This window comes from Crotalus tigris, unplaced genomic scaffold, assembly GCF_016545835.1.
Source record: "Crotalus tigris isolate CLP2741 ecotype Arizona unplaced genomic scaffold, ASM1654583v1 scf7180000024427.8105951120:4207309, whole genome shotgun sequence".
Classification (NCBI taxonomy): Eukaryota; Metazoa; Chordata; class Lepidosauria; order Squamata; family Viperidae; genus Crotalus; species Crotalus tigris.
The window spans coordinates 4181479-4207276 of NW_024100595.1; the positions used below are offsets into that span (position 1 = coordinate 4181479).

General features: G+C 39.1%; 1 protein-coding gene and 1 pseudogene across 1 annotated transcript; one reads left to right on the forward strand and one right to left on the reverse strand.

Moving 5' to 3' along the window:
• LOC120302293 lies at positions 1 to 852 on the forward strand (annotated as a pseudogene).
• A 5220-nt stretch (positions 853 to 6072) lies between these two features.
• LOC120302217 (vomeronasal type-2 receptor 26-like) lies at positions 6073 to 23595 on the reverse strand. Its single transcript, XM_039330294.1, has 9 exons — positions 23536 to 23595; positions 20475 to 20680; positions 16951 to 17014; positions 15430 to 15608; positions 11153 to 11444; positions 10549 to 10680; positions 7904 to 8131; positions 7475 to 7601; positions 6073 to 6971 (listed from the first exon to the last, which is right to left on the reverse strand). Exons 1-9 carry the CDS (start codon positions 23593 to 23595, stop codon positions 6073 to 6075), a joined length of 2187 nt encoding a protein of 728 aa, XP_039186228.1.
• Between the last annotated feature and the right edge of the window lie 2203 nt (positions 23596 to 25798).

Here is a 25798-nt window from a genome sequence, read left to right on the forward strand (position 1 = left end):
GAGAGGTGCCCAGAAGAACAATATCCAAATGAGAAGCACCATCAATGTATTCCCAAAATTATTGCCTACTTATCCTACGAAGAATTCCTGGGAGAAATCCTGACTAGCTTTGCTGTTTCTTTTACTGTAATCACAATTGTAGTGATGGGGACATTTCTCCGCCACCAAAACACTCCCATTGTCAAAGCCAACAATTGGGATATCACCTGCACTTTGCTTTTCTCACTCCTGGTGTGTTTTCTCTGCTCTTTCTTCTTCCTTGGATGCCCAGGGATAGTCACATGTCTCCTCCGGCAAGCAGTTTTTGGAGTTGTCTTCTCAATTGCAGTATCTTGTGTGTTAGCCAAAACCTTCACTGTGGTTCTGGCCTTCATAGCCACAAAGCCAGGGAACCGCATGAGGTGGTGGGTAGGGAAAAGGCTGTCTGTCTCAGTCATTATGTTTTGCTCACTTATTCAAACAAGCATCTGTGCTGTGTGGTTGACCCTTTCTCCTCCTTTCCCAGAGTTAGACATGCATTCCCAATTGGATGAGATCTTAGTGCAATACAATGAAGGCTCAGAGATCATGTTTTATGTTGTGCTGGGCTACATGTGACTTTTGGCCCTCATCAGCTTCATAGTGGCCTTCTTTGCCCGGAAGTTGCCCGACAGTTTTAATGAAGCCAAACTCATCACCTTCAGCATGCTGGTCTTTTGCAGTGTTTGGGTCTCCTTTGTGCCCACTTACTTAAGCACTAAGGGGAAATCCATGGTGGCTGTGGAGGTCTTCTCTATCTTGGCCTCAAGTGGTGGCTTATTAGGTTGCATTTTTATGCCCAAGTGCTATATTATCATGCTGAGACCAGAGCTGAATACCAGAGAGCAGCTAGTTAGGAAAAAGACTAGTGTGGTTTCAAGTGCAGCGTAAATGCTGCTCTAATTCCTAATTTGGCTGAAGACAACATAACAGATGATTGGTCAAAGAATTTTATTCAGGAATAGATGTCTTATTCCATTTTTGAAAGGAATAACATTTAGACTTGTATACAGCTCCATTTTGCCATGTCGCCCCTTTTTGTTCCATTGCCCCCCTGAAAAATGAAATCGCCCCCTGGGGGGCAATATCGCCCAGGTTAAGAACCACTGTTCTAGCACATCTGATGAGGTGACCTGATGTAATCAGGGAGAGGCGGTCTATAAAATAGCCTGGCCCCTTATCATGAAGGAGTCATGTTTATTGCTTCTTTTTTTTATTGCATTCCTGCTAGTGTTACATTGTTTGAGTTAGTGGCCTTATAAATCTAATAAACAAATACACCAACAAAGAAAAGATGCTGATAGGATCCTCACAGAAGACGTGGCTTTCTTTCAATAGAAAAATAGATATTGAGAATCAAAAGTACAATATGCTTGATGAGGAAAAAAAGTGATAATTAAAACAAAAATACACCATTTGCACATCTCATTTTGAGGCAGGTAAATGAGGGATAAGGCCAACTATGATTTCTCTATAATAGCCCTACATAGCACAGAAACTTACAAAGGTAGATTTCAGATGCCGAAATAAATGAGATTCTGAATGTACGCAATTGATTATGTGCCAGTCTCAGTGAAAAGAAAAGGAAATATAACTCTATTGTTTATATAATGGAAGGGGGAAGGGTTTTCCATTCACAGATTGGCATAATTTAACTATCAGGCAATGTCCATGCCAAGAAAGCCATCATGACATTGATGATCCCAATTAGACACTTCATCTAATTAGACATAATCGTATGAGCTATCTATCTGGGCATGGATATCAGATGTGGAAAAGAGTGCAAGTTGACTCTTCAAAGCACAATTGTTGATGTGAAGGACTGAACAGATCATGAAGACTAAAATAGTTTTCTACTGACCTACTTCATTTGTGACCAAGGAAAGAGAAAGACTTAAGGAAGCCAAAAATGCACTCAAAAGTTCTTCAAAGGACAATCTTAACATTTCTTTGAAAATACAACAAACGCTGGCAGTTTTATTGAAGAAAAAAAAATTGACATGCTTCATTGCTCATCCTATCAGGTAACTTCAGAGGAATGGAAGCTGCCTCGTCCTTCTTGGCTACTTGACTAAATGCTTGTTTCAAACCCCAGGCCTCTGAGTCAATCTCCAATTCAAGAAATGTGTTAAGCCTATGTTTAAAAGCAGTTCCATCAGAAGAGGACTTGTGAGAAGGCAGGTGCATATGACAGTGCAGGATAGAGAGATCTGGCTTGTGTAATCCCACCATTACCATGCCTGTCCATTGTTTAGACAGTATGGATTTATTTGTGTCCTCCTCCATACTGGGGGAAAGGTATGCAGGTTCAGAGATGGGAAGAGAACACTTTCACTGAGCTGAGAAGGAGCATTCTAGGACCCTGTCACCACTGCATGCAAACAGGGATCTTGAACTTTCTACCAAAATATCCATCATTCTCCAGATTGTCCCATCCTGCTCTAAAAAATCTTTGCCCAACTTCAGGAGTCTTCCCTTGAAAAGTAGTAATCAAAGTCTCAATATAATTCTCAATGCTTTGTCACATGAATAGAACAAGGTATCTAATCCTGTTAGTATTTAAATCTGTATTCATTTAGCAAACTTATATAGCTTCCCATCCATACACAAATATATCTGAGCAGCTAATAAAGTATATATAAAAGCAAAATATAAACACCATTGGAAACATCATTTAAAAATCAATTGAATCTCTTACAAGGCATGTAAGAATTAAACAACTTCCACCTCCATTAAAGGACTCCACCAATATTCTAGCCCCAATGACTGAAGAAGGAACCAAGTCTTCAAGATTCTAGAAAGTCCACATGGTTGGGACCATCTGAATTTTGAAAAGAAGCTTCACAGTACAGAAGACATATGTCCAGGATCCCACTCGGTATCATTCTTTCACAAAATGGATACAGAATTTCCCAACCTGCCAGACGTGTGACACCACTGAAAACAGGCAGCCCTGCACATTACTATGTATCATGTAGCAGTTTAAAAATGACAACCAACATTTGATCAAGAGCATCCTGTCATATTGCATTACAGTCTGGTTTGGAAGCATTACTGCTTCAGACTGGAAAGCTGTGCAGAGAATGGTGAGGATGGCAGAAAAGATTATTGGCAGTTCCCTTCCTTCAATCCAGAACATAGAATATAAGAATTGCTTGAGCAGGGTCCGCAATATTGTCTGAGACACTACATATCCACTTCATAACCTGTTTTCCTTGTTACCTTCTGGGAGGAGGCTTCTGGGTATCCAAAACAGAACATCCAGATTCAGTCTCACTTTTGTTCCATATAGTATCAACCTTGTGAACTCTCAACCTTCCTCTTTCCACTATATGGGAAAAAAAGTGGGGCAAAAAAGTATTTAGTCAGCCACCAATTGTGCAAGTTCTTCCACTTAAAAAGATGAGAGAGGCCTGTAATTGTCATCATAGGTAGACCTCAACTAAGAGAGACAAAATAAGAAAACAAATCCAGACAATCACATTGTCTGATTTGGAAAGAATTTATTTGCAAATTATAGTGGAAAATAAGTATTTGGTCACCTACAAACAAGCAAGATTTCTGGCTCTCACAGACCTGTAACTTTTTCTTTAAGAGGCTCCTCTGTCCTCCACTCATTACCTGTATTAATGGCAGCTGTTTGAACTTGTTATCAGTATAAAAGACACCTGTCCACAACCTCAAACAGTCACACTCCAAACTCCACTATGGTGAAGACCGTCGAAGGACACCAGAAACAAAATTGTAGACCTGCACCAGGCTGGGAAGACTGAATCTGCAATAGGTAAGCAGCTTGGTGTGAAGAAATCAACTCTGGGAGCAATAATTAGAAAATGGAAGACATACAATACCACTGATAATCTCCCTCGATCTGGGGCTCCATGCAAGATCTCATCCCATGGGGTCAACATGATCACAAGAACGGTGAGCAAAGATCCCAGAACCACACAGGGGGACCTAGTGAATGACCTGCAGAAAGCTGGGACCAACGTAACAAAGGCAACCATCAGTAACACACTACGCCTCCAGGGACTCAGATTCTGCAGTGCCAGACGTGTCCCCCTGCTTAAGCCAGTACATGTCCGGGCCCATGTGAAGTTTGCTAGAGAGCATTTGGATGATCCATAAGAGAATTGGGAAAATGTCCTATGGTCAGATGAAACCAAAGTAGAACTCTTTGGTAGAAACACAACTCGTCGTGTTTGGAGGAGAGAGAATGCTGAGTTACATCCAAAGAACACCATACCTACTGTGAAGCATGGGGGTGGCAATATCATGCTTTGGGGCTGTTTCTCTGCAAAGGAACTAGGACGACTGATCCGTGTATAGGAAAGAACGAATGGGGCCATGTATCGTGAGATTTTGAGTGCAAACCTCCTTCCATCAGCAAGGGCATTGAAGATGAAACATGGCTGGGTCTTTCAGCATGACAATGATCCCAAAAACACCGCCTGAGCAATGAAGGAGTGGCTTCGTAAGAAGCATTTCAAGGTCCTGGAGTGGCCTAGCCAGTCTCCAGATCTCAACCCCATAGAAAACCTTTGGAAGGAGTTGAAAGTCCGTGTTGCCCAGCGACAGCCCCAAAACATCACTGCTCTAGAGGAGATCTGCATGAAGGAATGGGCCAAAATACCAGCAACAGTGTGTGCCAACCTTGTGAAGACTTACAGAAAATGTTTGACCTCTGTCATTGCCAACAAAGGATATATATATCAAAGTATTGAGATGAATTTTTGATATTGACCAAATACTTATTTTCCACCATAATTTGTAAATAAATTCTTTCCAAATCAGACAATGTGATTGTCTGGATTTGTTTGCTCATTTTGTCTCTCATAGTTGAGGTCTACCTATGATGACAATTACAGGCCTCTCTCATCTTTTTAAGTGGGAGAACTTGCACAATTGCCCCACTGTATATCATGTGTATATATGATATATAGTGGGGCAATGCTTTTTTGCCCCACTGTATATCATGTGTATATATGTGTTATGCATGTGTATGGATAGATATATACTTTCTTTTGAGAGCAGGCAATAGAATTTCAGTTTTAATGTGGGCCAGTATACTCATACTAAAAAATGACGAATACAATTGCACTGCAAACCAGACACAGCTTCCAAATGCTTTTGAAGGGCAGTTCCAAGTAAGTCCATTGCGATAGACCAACTGATAATGAGCATTGGATCCCAAATCAGCAATAACTATAAATGGCACACTAGAAAACTTTACGCAAAAGTCTCCTGCCTCACCCGCCTTTTTCTCAAAAGGAAGACCTGAACCATATAAGCAACAGCCTCTTATCTTTCTGGATTTTCTTTTATTTTTGTGGGATTAGATTAATTTTAATAGTAGTCACCTCCTAGTGTCAACAGAAAGCAAAATATCTCAATCGATAAACTTCCTGTACACAAGACTGAACTTATTTTCTTTAATAGAGCTACCAACTATCTGCTTTGCAAAGAATCTTGGCCAATTTCCATTATTATTAATTTGATCAATAATTTTCATTTAATCATTGAAACAAAAAAAACTTGAAGCTCCTTTTTAAATTTATTTTTATTTTTTGTTTCTGCACTATTGTATATTCTTTTCTTTTTTCTTAATGTTAGTTTTTATGTTAGTTTAAAGTGTTTAATAATATATATATTAAACAAAATGAAGAACGTATCTTTATTCAGCAAAAAGCACACAATTAGCCTTCAACCATTCTCAATTTTTCAGCTAACAAATGAGCCAATCTCACTTTAGAACAGTGGTTCTCAACCTGTGGGTCGGGACCCCATTGGGGGTCGAACGACCATTTCACGGGGGTCACCAAACAAGGCTGTCCGCCATTTTTTTCCCCTTTTCTTTGGCCACGCCCCTGGCACCCGGTGATGTATAAGTGGTTGGGGGTCACCATAACATGGGGAACTGTATTATGGGGTCGTGGCATTAGAAAGTTTAAGAACCACTGCCTTAGAATCTTTCAGAGATTGTCTGCATTACGTCTACACTGGCATTGTGCCTTTATTTTGAAGCTAGGAATCTTAGCTTCTTCTTATGCAGTATCAATCATTCCTTTTCCTTACCATTTGCTCCTTTTTATTTAATTCAGGATGTATTATAATAATATAGCATTTGGGAAGGAAAATACAACTCAATAAACCAGAGGTTAAGATGGAGAAAATCTCCACGGCTACCATCAATTTGCCCTTGGTGCTCAAGTAGGTAGGGATGAAGGAAATCCAAACACTGCAAAACACCAACATGCTGAAAGTGATGAACTTGGCTTCATTGAAACTGTCAGGCAATTTCCTGGCAAAGAAAGCCACTGTGAAGCTGACAATGGCCAGAAGACCCAGGTAGCCCAACACAATGTAAAACATCATCTCTGAGCCTTCGTTGCATTTCACTAAGATCTCACCCACTTGGGAATGCTTCTCTAATTCTGGAAAAGGGGGCTTGTTCACTAACCAAACAGCACAGATGGCAATCTGAATCAAAGAACAAGGCACAATAACCAAGATTGCTAGCCTCTTTCCCATCCATTTCCTCATCTTGTTCCCTGGTTTTGTAGCCACAAAAGCTAGAACCACAGTGATCGTTTTGGCCAGTACACAGGAAACAGCAACAGAGAAGGTGATACCAAACACAGCCTTCCTTAAAAGGCAGGTTTCCTTGTTAGGTCTTCCTATGAAGAAGAGGGAGCAAAGAAAACATAGCAGCAGAGAGGTGAGCAGGATACATGTGATGCTCCAATTGTTGGCTTTCACAATGGGAGTGTTCGAGTGTAACCTGAAGATTGCCATCACAATAAGTGTGGTCAGAGAAAGAAAAAGTGCCAAAGATGTCAGAGCTGTTCCCAGGCCATCTTTATGGGACAGGTAAATCATTACTTTGGGAATGCATTCTTGTTGATTTGTGTTAGGATATTGTTCTTCTTGGCAAGACTCACATTCATCTGCATCTGAAGATCACAAGCATAAATTCAGTATTTGAACTTCATACTAATATTTTTCATACTTCCTTCTATTTATATATTATTCGATGTAGAAAAGTTAGTATTGAACTCTACAAAAGTCTTTTAAATTGATGATCCCCAATCTTTTCAGCTTTCTGGAACAGTAACAGCACCGGCAGTGGTGGGGAGAGAGAATAGTTTTGCACAAGCAATGGGTGAGCACACACAGCTCCATTTGCATGAGCAGCAGGTGCACAAAGCTCACACAAATGGAGCATCACATGTTCATACATATACCTGCATACCACTTGTATGGCCCAGTTCTGAATAGGCACACCTTGGGGGTTGGGGTCCCTGATTTAAAAGCACAAATCAATATAAGAATAGCCTTTGAATACACTACTGAAGATCATAAACCATAATAAGGTCATTAGATGTATGTGAGGGAGAAAGCACAAAATAGAAAATTTCTGGATGTTTTCCTAGATAGATCTGAATTCTACACTTACCCATTTGTGTTGAGATCCTCCCGGAAGCACACGGAATGCAATCATAACAACAGATTTGTTTCCCCTGTTGAATTAGTTTGCTTTGTCCAGGATGGCAGCTCTCAACACAGGTAGATTTTGGCACCTTCTGTTAATATTGTCCAGAAAAAAAGAGTCTATAGAACAAGAAATAGTTTTCTCCTCTCGCTGATAATTCTGAATTACATACATTTGGAACAGATAGATTTTAGAAATTATGAATCAGGTTATTAATATCTTAGAAAGATTCCTAATTTCACAACTATCTGACGTTGGTAACTCTTTCTGCATTTTTCTTTTCCCCCAATATATTTTCTAAATTCAGCTCTCTCAACAAATTTCCTTGTTGTTCTCCAGATTACCACTCAAATGATACTGATATTAAGCGTAAGAAAATATAACAGTTCCAACCTGATGAAATGTGGGATTCCACATAACGGTACTTGCATTAATGATGAATTCTTTTCCAAGTTGAAAACTGGGATCGATTCTTCCAACCTGGACTGTCTGGAAAATTTCATTGGGAAATGTCACCAAATTGATGAGGTCATAGCCTATCGCTAAATCCCTCTCTTCATCAAGAAATATTTCATCTCCAACGTTATTGTTAAAGTGGACTTGTCTCAAAAATGAATTAAGCTAGAGGGAAGGAGAAATGGGTTACTGCTGGAACGAAAAGTAACGGTCACTTGGAACATCAGTGATATGACATTTAAATTGAGATATGATGCAGTAATGAAAATTAGTGTTTTCGAAGTACATCAAGAATCTAAAAAGTTTTATCCAGCCAGAACATGGATGGTTAACCACAACAGCAATATTTTTCATCTGAATCTGAAACCAGGGACTCATTCCATTCCGTCTAAACGATGTAAGATGACAGAAAGGATTTTTTTTCCTTTTCCCTGAGAAACTACAAGTCTGCCTATCAAATTCATTCTCCAGAGACACACTTCTCCCATTTTTGAATGACGTGGATAAATATTTTGTTTCAAAGAAATTAGGCTGTAGTCCGTTCATTACTTTTTTATTTCTACCTAAGTCATAACTAACTTACACCTTTTCTGGAGCACTCCAACTACAAGCAATTTAGGCCTTTTTACTCATTTGGGAGAAGTAGCCAGTCCTTACTGTTTATTCCTCTTCTGATAGTGGGATTAAATATCTGGTTGTTTTTGCTAATTTGAGAAGGAGCCAACCCAGAATGGATTAAATCAGGGCTTTTCAACCTTTTCACCCATTGTACCACTTTTAGGATATGTCAACATCCGAGTAGCACAAGTTGCCTAGCAAGGTGTCAAAAACTTGATGACCAAAAAAAAGGAAAAAAGTAATAAAGTACAGGTAGTCCTTGACTTACAACAGTTCACTTAGTGACTATTCAAAGTTACAATGGCACTGAAAAAAGTGCCCCCCAAGCCACAGCCGAGCAAGACACCTGCCTGCCCACCTGGTGGTGCTCTTCCTCCTGTCTGAGGTTTTCATTGTTGGGAGCATTTCTGTTGAGGATTGGCAGTGGAGGTGGGGGGGGGGGGTGTTTGGTTTTTATTTCCCTGCCCCCTCTGCTGGGACATTGTGACTGCCATAAATATGAATCAGTTGCCAAGCATCTGAATGTAAATCATAAGACCCTGGAGATGCTGCAACATTTCAGCTGATCAGTGCTTCTTCTGGGCTCAGCAGAAGTGCCAGCATCAGTGCTGCTTTCCAGCTGATTGGTGCTTCTTCAGAGGTCAGTAGAAGCACCAGGATCAGTGCTGAGCTCCAGCTGGAGCCTGACGCTGATCCTGTTGCTTCCACTGAGCCCTGACAGCCCCAAAGAAGTGTCAATCAGTTGGAAAGCGGCACTGATCCTGGCGCTTCCGCTGAGCCCTGACAGCTCTGCATCTCCAGCCATCTCTCACTTAGGCTTGTGCGGTGCTGCCACCGATTCAGCTTATTTCCCTCCCCCGTTACCACTTTTGTAGGATGGTCGTGTATCACCTGCCAGGTGCCAATTTATGACAGGTGGTACCCATACCACTGGTTGAAAAGCCCTGGATTAAATTATCCATTTTCCCTATGGTGTTAAATTTAGCATCAATTTTAAATCAGCGTCTCATTGGTGCATCTGGACTCTCAATTTCTAATTCACTTTAAATATTTTATAAGGTATCTCCATTCTCTCAACATTCTTCTAAAAACATTCACTTGCTTTTCTTTGCAGTTTCAAACGCTGGTTGTGTTTACTGATTTATCTCTGTTGTTACATCAGGTATGCTTCTGTTTTAGTTCTCTTTTGGTTTTCTAAATTGTTTTGGTTTTAATGAATTGACCAATTTACTTGTGAGTACCTGCCAGGGAGGAACATTTTGGAGATTCGATTGGCCTTGATTTCTGCTTCCCCTCCGTTTGTTCCTCCAGGAATACAAAGCATGGAGAGAATGTGCCACAAGATAAACAGCATTGTAGATGCTATAACTCCAACCAGACATCCCCATTTCAAAGACAAAATCAGGAAGGCTCTCCAGCTTCTCTTCCCCAGTGCAATTCTTCATTTTCTGTCCACAAATTATATGGATGTTGAGTGAGCAGAAGAATGTTGATGTCCAGAATTCAGACAGGAAATAAAATGTAGACATCAGAGGATTTATTTTCTCAAGAAAATTCTGAAATCCTGGCACATCTTTGGTATGGAGTGAGAATGATAGGGTTCCATTGAAGGATTTTTTGCTAAATTGTCTGGCAGGGTTCTGAGCAGTGAAATCCCATTCACATGTTGTGATCCACACCTTCTCCAGAGGCTTGTTATGGCCAATTTCCATTGAGTATAAAACCATCTGTAATCCTTCCAGAGACTGGCCATTTCCATATACAAGGAACACATTGATTTTACTTTGGGAGATAACAGATTGAATTTGAAGGATTTTTTTCTCAAGTATCTCTCTTAATAAAAATAGTGACATAATTGGGATCATCTGTATCCCAGCTATGCAAATATTATTCTGTAGAAGCTTGGGTCTCAAGGTTCGAAGAAAGTTTTCACCACTTTCATCATCTGAAACAATTAGACTAACCCAATTCCATCCAAAATATTTCAGAAGTTGAACTATCCCCATGTATTGCAAAGCTTCATTGGGAATCATTCGGTAGAAAGAAGAAAAACCAATTTTCTTTCTTAATATGGGGGCAGAGGAGCCATAACTAACCTGGGGAAAAACATTTTAAATCACAGAAAAACATTCAATTTTGTATACACTCTTTTTAAATGACTGCTAATATTAGATACAAATTTACTGGACATTCTTAAAAATCCACTTTAGTATATTGTTTGGTGAGTGGATGGAATCACTTACATTGCCCATGGGTGGTCCTTTTGAAGATGAGAAATACCAGTTAAGTAGCTTTCATATTTATGTGGTCACTAAGAATCAACATCAACTTGATGGCACATAGTCAGACAATCAATCAATCAATCAGTGTATTTAGTTTGAAATTCGTGAAAAGGATATGAAAGAAATTTGATTTCTCTAGTTTACATTTCAAGCTTGCAGTAAGCCAGGTCCTCAATTAGAAATAGATGTAAAATGACAGTTCAAACAATAGAAGAATTTACCTTTACCACTGAGACTTAACAGTTATTCTCCTTTTTCTTCTATATACCTATTTCCAAACATTTACCTGAGGAATCTTGTAAGTACTTAAGATGTTGGCCATGTGAATAGAATTTTCAGAGGTGAGTCCCCCAATGTTGGCCATCACTTCCTCTTCAGTGATACAGTAATAATTGAGTGGATCCCCTTTTCTTAGAAAGAGAAGATCCAAAGTGGTCCAAGTGGTTCTCCATGAATTGTACGCATTGTCATAAATCTGGGACCGTAATGTGTTGTTGGGTAATAGTGCGGGATTCTTATTGATTTCTTTGATGGCAAAAATAAAAGCAAGGACATGCTGGTAGTTTTTAGGGATTAGACTGCCAAGAGAATTTTGAATGTTAGATCTTAAGGGCTAATAATTAAGTGACTTGCAGCTTAGATCATCGCTTGCCCATAGAGCTCAACTGAATATCGTTCTCTATATGATGGGAAACTCTTTCTGAAATAAATGCTTCAGATATTCCCCTAAAGCAAAGTGAATAAGTTTCTTTCCTCTGTCATTAATGCACACAATATATATCTGTCTATATATTTTAGGTTTCTTTTTTAATATTGATACTCTTTTCTTTTGTACTTTATTATATATCTCAATGGTGTAATTCATACAAGTTATAGATGTCATAAAGAAACTACCGTATTTTCCGGCGTATAAGACGACTGGGCGTTAAGACGACCCCCAAGTTTTCCAGTTAAAGGAACTGGCAGATGTGATATCGGAGCCACTGAACTATATTTTTCAAAGATCCTGGAACACAGGGGAACTACCAGAGGACTGGAAAAGAGCTGATGTAGTTCCCATCCTCAAAAAAGGAAAAAAAATGGATCCAGGAAATTACAGACCTATCAGCCTGACCTCAATACCTGGGAAGATCCTGGAAAAGATAATCAAACAACGAATCAACGAACACCTAGAGGCAAACAAAGTCATTACTAAAAGCCAACATGGGTTTGTCAAAAATAGATCATGCCAGACAAATCTTATTGCATTCTTTGACCAAGTGACAAAATTAGTGGATCAGAGGAATGCTGTGGACATAATTTACTTGGACTTCAGTAAGGCATTTGATAAAGTAGATCACAACCTACTACTTGACAAGATAGAAAAATGTGGGGTAGACAGAACCACCACCAGATGGATCCGTAGCTGGCTGACCGGCCGTACTCAGCGAGTGGTCCTCAATGGAACTGCATCTATATGGAGGGAAGTGTGTAGTGGGGTGCCCCAGGGCTCTGTTCTGGGCCCAGTACTCTTCAACATCTTCATCAACGATTTGGATGAAGGGATAGATGGGGAACTCATCAAATTTGCAGACGACACCAAGCTGGCAGGAATAGCCAACACTCCAGAAGACAGGCTTCAGATACAGAAGGATCTGGACAGACTTGAACACTGGGCACTAACTAACAAAATGAAATTCAATGGTGAAAAAAGCAAGGTTCTACATTTAGGCAAGAAAAACCAAATGCACAAGTACAGCATAGGTGGCACCATGCTCAATAGTAGTAACTGTGAGAGGGACCTCGGAGTCCTAGTAGACAATCACTTAAATATGAGCCAGCAGTGTGCTGCAGCTGCCAAAAAGGCCAACACAGTGCTAGGCTGCATTAACAGAGGGATAGAATCAAGATCACGTGAAGTATTAATACCACTTTACAATGCCTTGGTAAGGCCACACTTGGAATACTGCATCCAGTTTTGGTCACCACGATGTAAAAAAGATGTTGAGACTCTAGAAAGAGTACAGAGAAGAGCAACAAAGATGATTAGGGGACTGGAGGCTAAAACATATAAGGAACGGTTGCGAGAATTGGGTATGTCTAGTTTAACGAAGAGAAGGACAAGGGGGGACATGATAGCAGTATTCCAATATCTCAGGGGCTGCCATAAAGAAGAGGGAATTAAGCTATTTTCCAAAGCACCTGAAGGCAGGACAAGAAGCAACGGGTGGAAACTAATCAAGGAGAGAAGCAACCTAGAACTAAGGAGAAACTTCCTGACAGTGAGAACAATTAATCAGTGGAACAGCTTGCCTCCAGAAGCAGTAAATGCTCCAACACTGGAAGTTTTTAAGAAGAGACTGGACAGCCATTTGTCCGAAATGGTGTAGGGTTTCCTGCCCGAGCAGGGGGTTGGACTAGATGACCTCCAAGGTCCCTTCCAACTTTACTATTACTATACTCAGCGTATAAGACTACCCCTCTTCCAACACACACCAAATAAAAATTTAAAAACATCAGATTTGATTTCAATATGGTAATTTTAATTCAAATGCTTATGACATGCAGGTACTTAGCAGAAAAACTGTCATTTATAAACATAAGGCTGTCATCAAACATATAAACATAAAACAGTGCAAGTGGATTAAACTTTTCCTAATTCACTCTAAAGCTGAAAGGAAGGATAAGACAATAAAACCATGGGAGCTGCCATGCTGTTTGTTTTTTAAGCTGTCAACCAAACTGAACTGATGATGATAGGAGGAAGATAAAAAACAATAGAAAGAGCAAGTGCCGGGCACACACACACATGCCTCCTTTCCCTCCTCCCTCTCCCTCCAATCCTTCCCAGCTCAGAAAGCAGCGAGGAGAACACACACACACAACACACACACACACACACGCATGCACACACGCCTCCTTTCTCCCTCCAATCCTTCCTTCCCACCCCGATTTCCAGCTAGAAAAATGCAATCCTTCCCAGCTCAGAAAGCAGCGAGGAGAAGCGTGTGCGCGCACACACACAACACACACACACACACACACACACACAGACACACGCATGCAAACACGCCTCCTTTCTCCCTCCAATCCTTCCTTCCCACCCCGATTTCTAGCTCGGAAAATGCAATCTTTCCCAGCTCAGAAAGCAGCGAGGAGAAGCGTGCGCGCACACAGACAACACACACACACACACACACACACACAGACACACGCATGCAGACACGCCTCCTTTCTCCCTCCAATCCTTCCTTCCCACCCCGATTTCCAGCTCGGAAAATGCAATCCTTCCCAGCTCAGAAAGCAGCGAGGAGAAGCGTGCGCGCACACACACAACACACACACACACACACACACATGCACACACGCCTCCTTTCTACCTCCAATCCTTCCTTCCCACCCCGATTTCCAGCTCGGAAAATGCAATCCTTCCCAGCTCAGAAAGCAGCGAGGAGGAGCGTGCGCACACACACACAACACACACACACAACACACACACGCCTCCTTTCCCTCCTCCCTCTCCCTCCAATCCTTCCCTCCCACCCTGATCTCCAGCTCGGAAAGATTGAGACCCACAGGCATTTACCAGCCTGTGACTTCAAGTTAGCAAAAAGCAGCTGCAAACCACAAGCCTGCTAGAGGTGAGCCGCGGGGACGGATTGCTGAAACAAACAGCTTAGAGTTTAATTGCTCTCCCCACTGCCACTCTACCAATCAAGGACTCTTTTTGAGTGAGGGGGGGGGAGAGAAAACTTGATGAGTAATATACCAAATCACATGTGTAAAGGAATAAAATAGAATACCCGTATTTTCCGGCGTATAAGACGACTCGGCGTATAAGATGACCCCCAACTTTTAAGAAGGTTTTTGTGGCCTAGAAAGTCGTCTTATACGCCGGGAAATACGGTATGCTCTTAAATCAGAGAGATGGGGGAGACAGACAGAGAGACAGAGAGGATCTAATCTTCCAGGTAAAGTATATAAGGATACACAAAATTTTGGATGTATACTTTGGATATACAAAATTGCTTCTCTCTTTACTCATCCAAAGTACATTATTAAATATAATATAGCCATAGACATACTTTGTCAGGGTTTCTAATGAGAATTCTTAAAAGGAATTAGGGATGTAAGAATTCCTAATTACTCTCATTTAACTTTCCCAAGGTACTATACCCTACAAATGAAACAATATCTTAGAATTAACATTTTTTTAATTTATTATTTACTCCTTATCGTCTACCAGGGGATCTAAATTGTACAGAGAGAACTATTAGGGCTCTGAGCAAATCCATCTTCACACACAGGCTAGCTATGTGTTTTCAGTTAATAGCTGAAACCTGCCTCCCACCTCAATTTCTGCTATAAGTGTGCTTGGCATACAAAATGTCAAAACATGGAGAAAATTAGAAGACAGAATAAGAGATCTATCATTATTTAGAAATAGTTATTTAAGTGGGGAAAGTAAGAATGATCATCAGACCCAAACAGAATCTTCCAAGAATGAAAAACGACTGAAGGTTTTTTAAGGAAAGTATGTTATGGGGTCAGAGACACCTTAGATAAAAATGAAGAATTACTTACTAAGCTTGTGCTGGTGAAGAAATTGGATCTTCCCTAAACTTCTGTTCCCTATAATTACCAAGTATCATGGATACAAATTCTCCAATTATAATTTCATCTGAAAGATCTGAAGGATGTGTGGAAACGTTTCGCTGATAAGGATCTTTTATGTTCAAATGTTTTCTGAAGGAATGGTTGAGCTTAGAAGATTAGAAGATTAGAAAAGAAGATTAGAAAAAGAGCTAGGAGCTCTTGAGCTGAAGTGGCTTTGCAGTCATCGATATTCTACCTCTCACAATTTCCTTCAATTAATCACTATCATTATGGCAGTTGTAGGGCATCAAATCCCTGTTGACAAAGAAAATGATCTCAGCAGAAACTCTGTATTATATACCACCCAAAGTCACTTTGTTTGAGTTAGGTGATATTTATTTATTTGCACCACATATTTATAACTTTTCTCATAAACAGCTCAAGGGGCAAACATATACAACCTATCTTCCTCCTCCTATTTTCCCTAAACAGCAACCCTGTGAGGTGACAGGCTGATAGCGAGCAACTTGCCCAAGATCATCCAGCTGGCTTTAATGGACTAGAACTCATGGTATCCTGATTTCTAGCCTGATGCCTTAACCACTAGACCAGCGGTCTTCAAACTTGGCCCTTTTATGACTTGTGGACTTCAACTCCCAGAATTCCTCAGCCAGGCACACTGACTGAGGAATTCTGGGAGTTGAAGTCCACAAGTCATAAAAGGGCCAAGTTTGAAGACCCCTGCACTAGACCATACTGGCTCTTATAAATTGAGTAAGTAAAAAAATCAGCAATAAAATGATTCTCTTCCCTCATTCTTCCACTGTGGGAATTGACAAGCCTTTCCTTTTTTGCCCATATAGGATTCTTATTGCTGTCAACATATGTAATAAATTTCCATTTTTTTTCCAAATTCTTCATCCAATAGTTCTAAAAGAAAATCTTCTGGTTTTAATTTTATACAGTGGTACCTTGGTACTTATTCTTAATTGGTTCCAGTGAATACCAAACAATAAGTACCAAACAAATTTGGAATAATATAGTGAGTCACAAAGGAGCTGACACCAACAAGTTTTACCTCAATGAGTACTGAGACAAGATTCTCACATCAAAATGTGTTGAGTATCAAATTCAATGAATTTCAAAGCAGTTGAGCTGGGTGCGGTTTTGATAGGATGCATCTGGCCCGGGGGCTGGCAGTTTGACATCCCTGCTCTATATAATGACATTAGCTAATTTTTTCTTTTAACAACCTTGCAATCCCTTGCATCAGGGTGGAGTTGGGGCAGCTGAATGGAGCTCAAGTTTTTACTGGCCAGATGCCCTTCCTGATGCCTATGCAGAGTTTGCAACAGACAATTACTCATTGTGCCCAGAGAGTGAAATATCTGCCACTACACATAGGATCAAACCCACAGCCTCCTGATTATGAGAAGAGAGCTCTACCTCTAGGTCACTTCACCCCTCAATGACATTAGCTATTTAGTTGTAGAACATCTAAAATTGTACACCATCTTTACATCTCTCCTGTGCTTCTACTTTATCTTTTAGTAAGATGCTGAAATCTTCCATTCTAACATGTTAAAGACAAAATGAGTGTTTAAGTGACAATGTGGAAATATGTGTCAGTATAGTTGCATTCTCCAAATATGAAAAGAACAGAAGAAGATATAACTATTCCTTATACTTCTTCAAAAAAAATCAAACTAAAAACTGACAAATACAGTGGTACCCTAGTACTCATTGTTAATTTGTTCAGGGAAGCATGATGAGGACTCAAAACGATGAGTACCAAACAATGTTTTCTCATAAGAAATAATGGCAGCCAATGCCAAGAAGTTCAAGCTTATGCATCAAACAAACAATGAATAGCAGCACAAAATTTTCATGTTGAAATGTATTGACTACCAAATTTGATGAGTTTGAAAGTAGTTGAGTACCAAGGTACCACTATATACTTTACTTCATTCATTCATTCATGGAAACTAATTCCTAAGAGAAGGGAGTGGTCAAACTAGCACTTTGCTGCTACCCCAAAAATTATACAACTATATCTGCATGGTCAGTAAGCTTTTGAGTGATAAAATTATGCTGGTTTATTTTATTGTTATTATTTCTATTGTATTTAATGCATGATTTACTATGTATATGCCATTTTTAAAGCCACTGAAATTTCTGGGTTTCTTTTTTCAATTAAAGCAATGTAAGAGTTTGGAATAATATAAAGCAATGTGCCTACCTAATATACCTCTTTGGTTGCCATTTTAAGAAGTTTTTTTTGTGTTTTGTTTTAGAAAAAGCAATGACTATAAGACCAACCTGATGGACCTATAGAAATATGGTTTAGTCATAGTGAACCTAATTTCAAGCTGAAAGAAGAATTGCCATTCCTCATCCTTCACAGAGGATGGTGAGTTTTGATAGAGGACCAAGCCTCTTCTTTTCCACTGCTTCAGGCCACGATGCATGAGATCCCTCTCTCAAAACTCACCACCTCTTTCAAAGTGCATCAAGATCAAAGCCTTCCAGACAACTGTTCAGCCACCATGATAGAGCAGTAGTCAGCAGCTCTATCTCCTTCCAGACAACTGTTCAGCCACCATGATAGAGCAGTAGTCAGCAGCTCTATCTGTCTCTTTCAGCAATGAACAGGAAAAAAATGGTGACAGGAAGTTGCCCAGGAGTCCAGGGGGAGGGAACAGCTACACCCAATTTTAATGAGTTAAGTAGCTGGTGCCTACAAAGTGGTCTCCATTCTCCACAGTTCATCCAATTGCCCTTCTAATAAAACTACAGAGTTTCTTTTTCCAATATGACCATTTCAGCAAAGTGATGGGCAGAAGAAATAAGTATTCTTCTGAATTAGGAGATTGTGAGATAAGAAGGGAGAATTTATCTGGCTATTAAATTATCTCTTCCTCCTTTTAACCAGCATTGCTTTCTTTGGATAGGGAAAGCAAGACTCGGTTCCCCAAATCTGTTATGATCCCAAGATCATTTCTTTCTTGCTTGATGAGGAGTAGAAAGGAGATGGGTTTGGACCATAGAATTTCTTCAACTGGAAAAATAGTTGAGTAGCTTTGGGAAAGGGGTTTGCCTACCTCATAATTGTCAGAGTTAATTAATTGATTTCTTTTTGGGGGAAACCACAGAACACTTAAACACTTAATAGTTTACCTTTACTATTAACAACAACTTCATGAGGCTCAGTAGGTTGCATTATGAATCACTCAGATGATAATTATTGTAATCTACAACTTTAGTTATGCATAAAACCAACAGATACTCTCGTTCATTGTTCCAGGCAAAGTGCTATGATGAAGATGTGGCTGCACTGCTGTAATTGGAGCCAAATTCCTTTGGCATTCAAAAGAGCTCACATACTTTGCCATGTGTTTCTACTTTCTCTCCTTGTCCTCCAGGCTTCTTTCAGCAAGACCTTTAACCCCATGTGTGGTGACAAACAACATTTTAAGCTTAATTTCCCTACCCTCTCCAGTGATATAATCATTGGAGAATTTGTGTCTACTATCTATCCTGAATTGCCTTTACTCCACTTTGTGGAACACCCAGAAGAATTCTTGCGTGGATGGCAAGTACTCTTTTGAAAGAAACCATGACCTACCTTTCATGTTTTTGATTATATTCAATAGATTCTGGTTAAATTTGTTCACACTGTAGATGAGAATTAAACTGATTTAGGCATGATTCTTATTTAATATATCTCTTGTGGTTAATGATATTTCAGGTGCTGGAATGTAGCTGTTGAATGTACCCTTGTAGACATGATTTTTCATATGGCTACTGTTACACATGAATTAATCTTCTCATCAGAAAAACTCCCTGGGGTGATTTTAATAGCACTGTTCCTCTATTCTTTTATTTAGTATATAAAATGAAAAAAAAACCTGTCAAAAATATTTAGCATGTATATTTTAATACAATTTATATATATATGGTTCTCAAACTATATCATACTGTATGACATTTGACCAATTATTCCTTATTTGCAAACCCTTCTATATACTAAGACTTTTATTTCAAATAGATTGTGGTGGCTTGAGATTTCTACTTATTATGCAGAACTTATTATGAGACATATTTAAATATATCAATGTGATAAAATTTTACATCTTGAGTATATGGATTCTCCTAACATTTGGCACAATCTATCAGTTTCTGCCCTCCAGTTGCTTTGCTGCCCTACATATATGAAATAATCCTTTTAATGGCATTAAAAGCTTCTCAAAATGTGATGCACAGACGCCCACCTGATCCTCAAGTGACATTCAGACACTCCACCTCAGCTCCTCATTCTATGCTTTCCTCACCTCTAGAATATCTTAACTAGTGAATTATACAAATCATTTTTTTTTCTTTTTCAAAGAACTGCTTCAGAACATAGGTGCACTGTTCACTTCTCTAATACACATTAAAGCAGACAAATACATCATTTTAGGCAAAGAGAAAAGCACTATCAAAGAAGTCTACCTAAATCTAATCCTTGTCACATTCTAAGATTGTAGAACTAACTGAAACTCTTCTTGCAGGCCATTGCCTAAAAACCTACAGCATATCCTAGCCTTCAGTTTTGCCATTCAGGAGATCAACAGGAATGAGAACTTGTTACCCAACATCACTTTGGTCTCCAAGGTCTATGACAATGGTTTTCAAGCACTGAAAGCCTCTGAGAACCTTTTGACACTTTTCTTTGTTGAAGGCCATTGTCCCCTCAATTATAGGAGGGGAAAGGAGCAAAACATCATGGCTGTCATTGGTGATCTCCCTTCCCAGAACACCATACAGATGGCCAACATATTAAATGCTTACAAAATTCCACAGGTAGGTATCCGGGCTCACATAAATGCATAAGAATGGAAAGAGTGGTAGTTAAAAGTGGAGAGAACCCCTCAAAACAGCTGCAATATTGGGGAATTGATTTGGGGTAGTTTTTATTTATTTATTTATCTTTCCAGAGAAATGTAATGCATCAATTACTATTACAACCACAGTAATTCTTAATAAGCACAAACATCATATTTAGTTTGTAAGAAATTTTCAAGGTATCATTGTTTCTGTCTTCTTCTTTTTCATCTTCTTCTTTCTTCTTTGGGTGTTGAGATTCTGGTTCTTGCTCTTTTGTGGACTCAACCATTTCTAATTGATGCTGTAATAGTGTGTCTGATGTGGTCTCTCCATCTTCTGGCTGTGCCTCAAGTTCTTTGACTTTCTCCTCTTTCTGTAAATGCCACAACAATGTTAAATACATTTATCAGTAAAGCACTAGTTATCTTAGCCTTATAATATAAAATGCCAGATGAATACTCTCAGATACTGTCAGGTCCTTACGGAATAAAGCTCCTCTCTTGTTACTCATTCCTCTCTCCTCTCTATTTCTGGTTAGCACAATCAAAGATTGAGATTATTTTTGTCTAAATGGAATGCTAATGATGGTCTGGTTGCAAAAGCTCTGAGGAAAGACTTGTTGAGCCCCAGGTTTAGTATTTGTCTTGCCCATCAAGATTTTCTATGGAAAAACTGTATCCAAAAGAAATGTACTTACTTCCATTTTTTGATGTGTCTGCAGAAGCAATACCTAGTCTAAAAGTACATCATTATTATTCCCTCCCTGCAACTCAGTTATGGCTCTTTTGACCTTGCATTGAGTGATAAAATGCAGTTTCCTTCTTTCTTCTGGATGACTCCTAATGAAAACCTTCACTATGTTGGGATTATTCAGCTCTTGAAACATTTTGGATGGAATTGGATTGGCCTTCTCATCCCAGAAGACACCACTGGAGAGAGATTTTTCAGAATTCTGAGGCCACAATTAATTCAGAGAGATATTTGCATTTCTTTCATTCAATTTATTCCAAGACTGATAAATTATGAGCCCAGTAGCATCTGGAACAATAATCTAAATAGCATAGGACATTCCTTATGGAATAGTAAAACCAATGTAATAGTTGTTTATGGAGACATGCAATCTATAGAAGGCGTACGAGTAATTCTTGAATGCTATGAAATTAGTAACAGTCTCCCATTAGAGAGGGTTTGGATCATAAGTGCTTTGTGGGATGTCACTTCCGTGTTTGAGCCCCAGAAATTCACAGCATTGTCCTTCAAAGGCAGCTTGTCTTTCGCCCTTCACACAAATATGGTACCAGGTTTTCAAGAGTTCCTTGAGAACCTAAATCCGTTTCACTCTAAAATGTATTTCCTACCTCAGTTCTGGAGTGCTGCATTTATCTGTTCATTTCCAGTGTACAATATATATGCACAAGGCAAAGGAAGCTGCACTGGGAAGGAGGATCTGGGGAGTCTCCCTGGAACTGTCTTTGAAATGGAGATGTCTGGTCAGAGCTACAATATTTACAATGCTGTGTATGCTATAGCACAAGGTCTCCATACCATGTATTCACCCAGAACCAGGAAGAAGACAATGGACAAAGGAGAAAAGTGGAATTTTCTGAAAGTCCAACCTTGGCAGGTAAATTATGGTGCCTCCTAATGTAATGGAAATGTAGCTTTAATCGCATATTGATTTCAATTTTTACAACATTCATTAACAGTATATTTTTACTCCAATCCCATCTGCATTTATCTGAAAGTGTCTGGTTGAACAAAACATGATTTTGTTTAGATTACAGGAGATTACTTGCTGAGCCTGAGGGTGGGGTCAAATGCATCATCAGGTTCGTGTCTCTTTACCCCCATAAAAGACCTAAGTCCCGCTCCCTTGACTTTTCTCTGGTACCAATTCGCCTTGATCATTAGTAGTTCATATTCCTATTTATAGGTATAATGAAATAAACTTGTACGACTTATGAACTCAATTCTGGTTCCTGATTTCTTGCATCTGACAGTAGGCAAGAAATAATAATTCTTCTACTCTATTCCATTAACAATACGAGGTTCTTCATTTAGCTATTCCATTAGAGTAGAAGAATTATATATCTAATATATATTTTAAATTGCTCTTTATAATTTTTAGTTGTCTAGACACTTGGTGGTAACCTCTGAAAGTGCTTATTCCTTGTTGCAATTTTGATTTTTTTTTACAGATATTATTTTAGCTATATGGAAGTAATTTTTCCCCTAGAGGCCTTTTGCTCTCTTTCCAATTTTCAATCCAAAAAATTCTCAAATCCAGTAAAAGATTACCTTTTTTGCAGCATTTTGTGGCTGAGTATAGAGAAAAAAATTTACTACAGTAGAGAGAAGAAAGAATTTCTGAAAAATAATAATAATAGAAAGAAGTTGGAGGCAGGGTTATGATAGAATGAGAATACTTACGTTTCTCTAAGATATGTTTCGTGTAAGCTGATTTAATCTGCAAAGGCCATAAAGGAACTTTTTAATCATGTTTTCTGGGACAGGATTCCAATAAATATGTTCTGTTATGATATCCATTAGATATAATGGGCAGCCACAAAGAGTCAAGCCATTTTCGAAAGCCCATGAAAGCAGAACAAAAAGCAATGGTTGGAAATTAATCAAGGAGAAAACCAACTAAACCTAAGGGGAAATTTCCTGACAGTTAGAATAATTGATCAGTGGAACGGCTTTCCTTCCGAAGTTGTGGGCGCTCTGACACTGGAGGTTTTTAAGAGATTGGACAGGCATTTGTCTGAAATGATCTAAGGTCTCCTGCTTGAGCAATAGGTTGGAGTAGAAGACCTTCAAGGTCGTTTCCAATTCTGTTATTCTAATATTCTGTTTTTCTGTTATATTTCTTAGCAATAATTTTTCTCTCTCATGAAATGCAAAATTTGCAAGAGCAGTCTATCTGACAAAATCTGTATTAATTACTTAAACTTAAAAAAATATGAACATATTCCTGCAAAGTAGAATTATGCCTTTCAACATAAAAAATATTAACTCAAATGTTTGGAAGTTCATTAAAAATCAACTCAGCAACATTTGGTAAATCACAGCATGGAACTGTAAATCCTATTGCCTACTATCAGCACTAATTTCTCACTTACCTGTCTTATCTTTTAGCTTCGTTTATTTCTGAAAAAAGTCCATTTCAACAATAGTGCTGGGGAAGAAATAGCTTTCAATGAGAATGGAAACCTGGCAGCAGCATACGATATCGTCAACTTGATTACTTTCCCCAATTGATCCTATCAGAAGGTCCAAGTTGGACATATTGAACCTCAGAGTTCTCAGAAGGAAGACCACACCATTAATACAACTGCCATTGTATGGAATCCCAAATTTAAGCAGGTGAATTTAAAAAAAACAACTAAAATGGTGATATTTTCTCAATTTCTGGAATTTTAAACAAGTAAACTTAGAGTGGTTCCAAGGTCATTTGAAATCTTCCTAATGATGTTAGAACAATTTTGTATCCTGGAAAAATGAAGCAATTCTCAATTCTACATTATACTTTCAGATTGTGGGGAAAGAGAGCTTTGCTGGTTGGGGTTATGGACCTTCTGGGTCCAGAGAACTTTCCCACTAATGGGTTTATCTGACTGTTTAGTCGATGGTTGAATCAGTTTGAGAAACAAAGCATGAAAACGGTCAGCATATCTATTTACCACTTCAGCCTAACATACACATCCCATCTCCCTGGAGTTTTGCAGGGCATGTTTCTCTTGCCACTCACAGTTTTTCCTTCCCATAGCCAATTCAAAAATCTGGGGACAGCTGCTGGCCATTTTGATATAGTGGTTTTTTCAAGTGATGTGCTTTGAAAAACTATAGTAAATTTCCTGCTTTAGAGAAGTGAATAGCTTTTCAGCAGGCATTGATGCTTATGCATTTTGAAATACAGGCAAGATTGGACTAATGTGCTATCCCATTTTATTGCTCATCACAGAATAGGAGAAATTAATTGGACATCTACTAAAACTGACCATCACCCCAAGTCTTGCGCTCACCACACCTGCATTTACTTTCCTGATTGGCATAATTTGTTCTCGTATGGTAGCCTCTGCGGTAGGAATGCCCCCTTGTACATCTCAGAATCTGCATTCTACTGCTTGTGAAATGCTTTGGATATATGTCAGCTTGTGCCATGTGGTTGGTCTTATATCTTCTTTCTTACCTTCTCTCCCCACCGTGTTGAACAGACATCTTATGACAAATGATTGTGGGCACCCATTCTGCTTGAATTGTTCATGTAGCTACCTGCTCTCCAGCTGTTTGTCATGCTGGTTACTCCAGTGACTTTTCACCTTGCTTATACTGTTATGATGCAACTCTTTTTGTGTGACAGTGGATGGTTGATGTTGAAATTCAGAATTGTGAAATGTTGGTAGCCTTGTGATAAAATGTGGTTTCTAGGTATCCCAAAGATGCTTTTTCATGCCGCAACTGGACTTTCTTGTTTTTCTTTGAAGACATTTCACTTCTCATCCAAGAACTGAAGAAGCTTCTTGTATGAGAAGTGAAACGTCTTCAAAAAAAAATAGCAAAGTCCAGTTGCCTTGTATAAAAGCATATTTGGGATAACCATGACCTGGATAACTGAGAATCTCCATAGACATTTAGCTCTGGTTTCTAGGTTTCCATCTTCTGTGTTTACAAGTACATCTAAAAATTTAATTGCCTAGCTGTTTTTCCTTCATTACAAAATGTATATTAGGGAGGATGGAGTTCAGTATGGTATGAAAATCTGTAAGTGTATTTCTCTTGACAATGACAAATATCTCATCCACATAGCGGCACCAGAATTTAGGTGTGTAGTTCTGAAATGAATGGTGTTCTAGTTCACCAAGGACTGTTTCTGTAATGATTCTGTCATGGTTCCGACAGACAGAGACAAATAAAGCAGAACTCCAAGGCTTGAAACTTCCTCAAAGAACATGTTTATTAGTTACAAAGTGTCAGCATGGTCAAGAGTGAAACCAAGTCTGGATACATACAAAACAATTCCCCAATAAAAAGATAGAAATCCCACCCATAAAGCTATGCAAGTAACTATTGCTTTTTCTTGGATGAGAAGCAAAACGTCTTCAAAGAAAAACAACAAAGTCCTATTGACTCATAAAAAAGCATTTGGGATAATAATGACCTGGATGACTGAGAATCTCCATAGCCATTTAGCTGTGGTTTCTAGGCTTCCACCTTCTGTGTTTACAGATGGTAATTGCCTAGCTGTTTCTTCCTCCATTGTGAATTGTATGTTGGGGAAGATGGAGTTCAGAATGGCACGAAAATCTTTAAGTGCTTTTCTCTTGATGATGACAAAATCTCATCCACATAGCAGCACCAGAATTTAGATATGTAGTTATGAAATATATGGTGTTCTAGTTCATGCAGGACTGTTTCTCCTGCATGAACTCCTGACATTCATCAGATGAGGAGCCCCAAACTCATTGGTAGCCTCACACTGCAATGGACA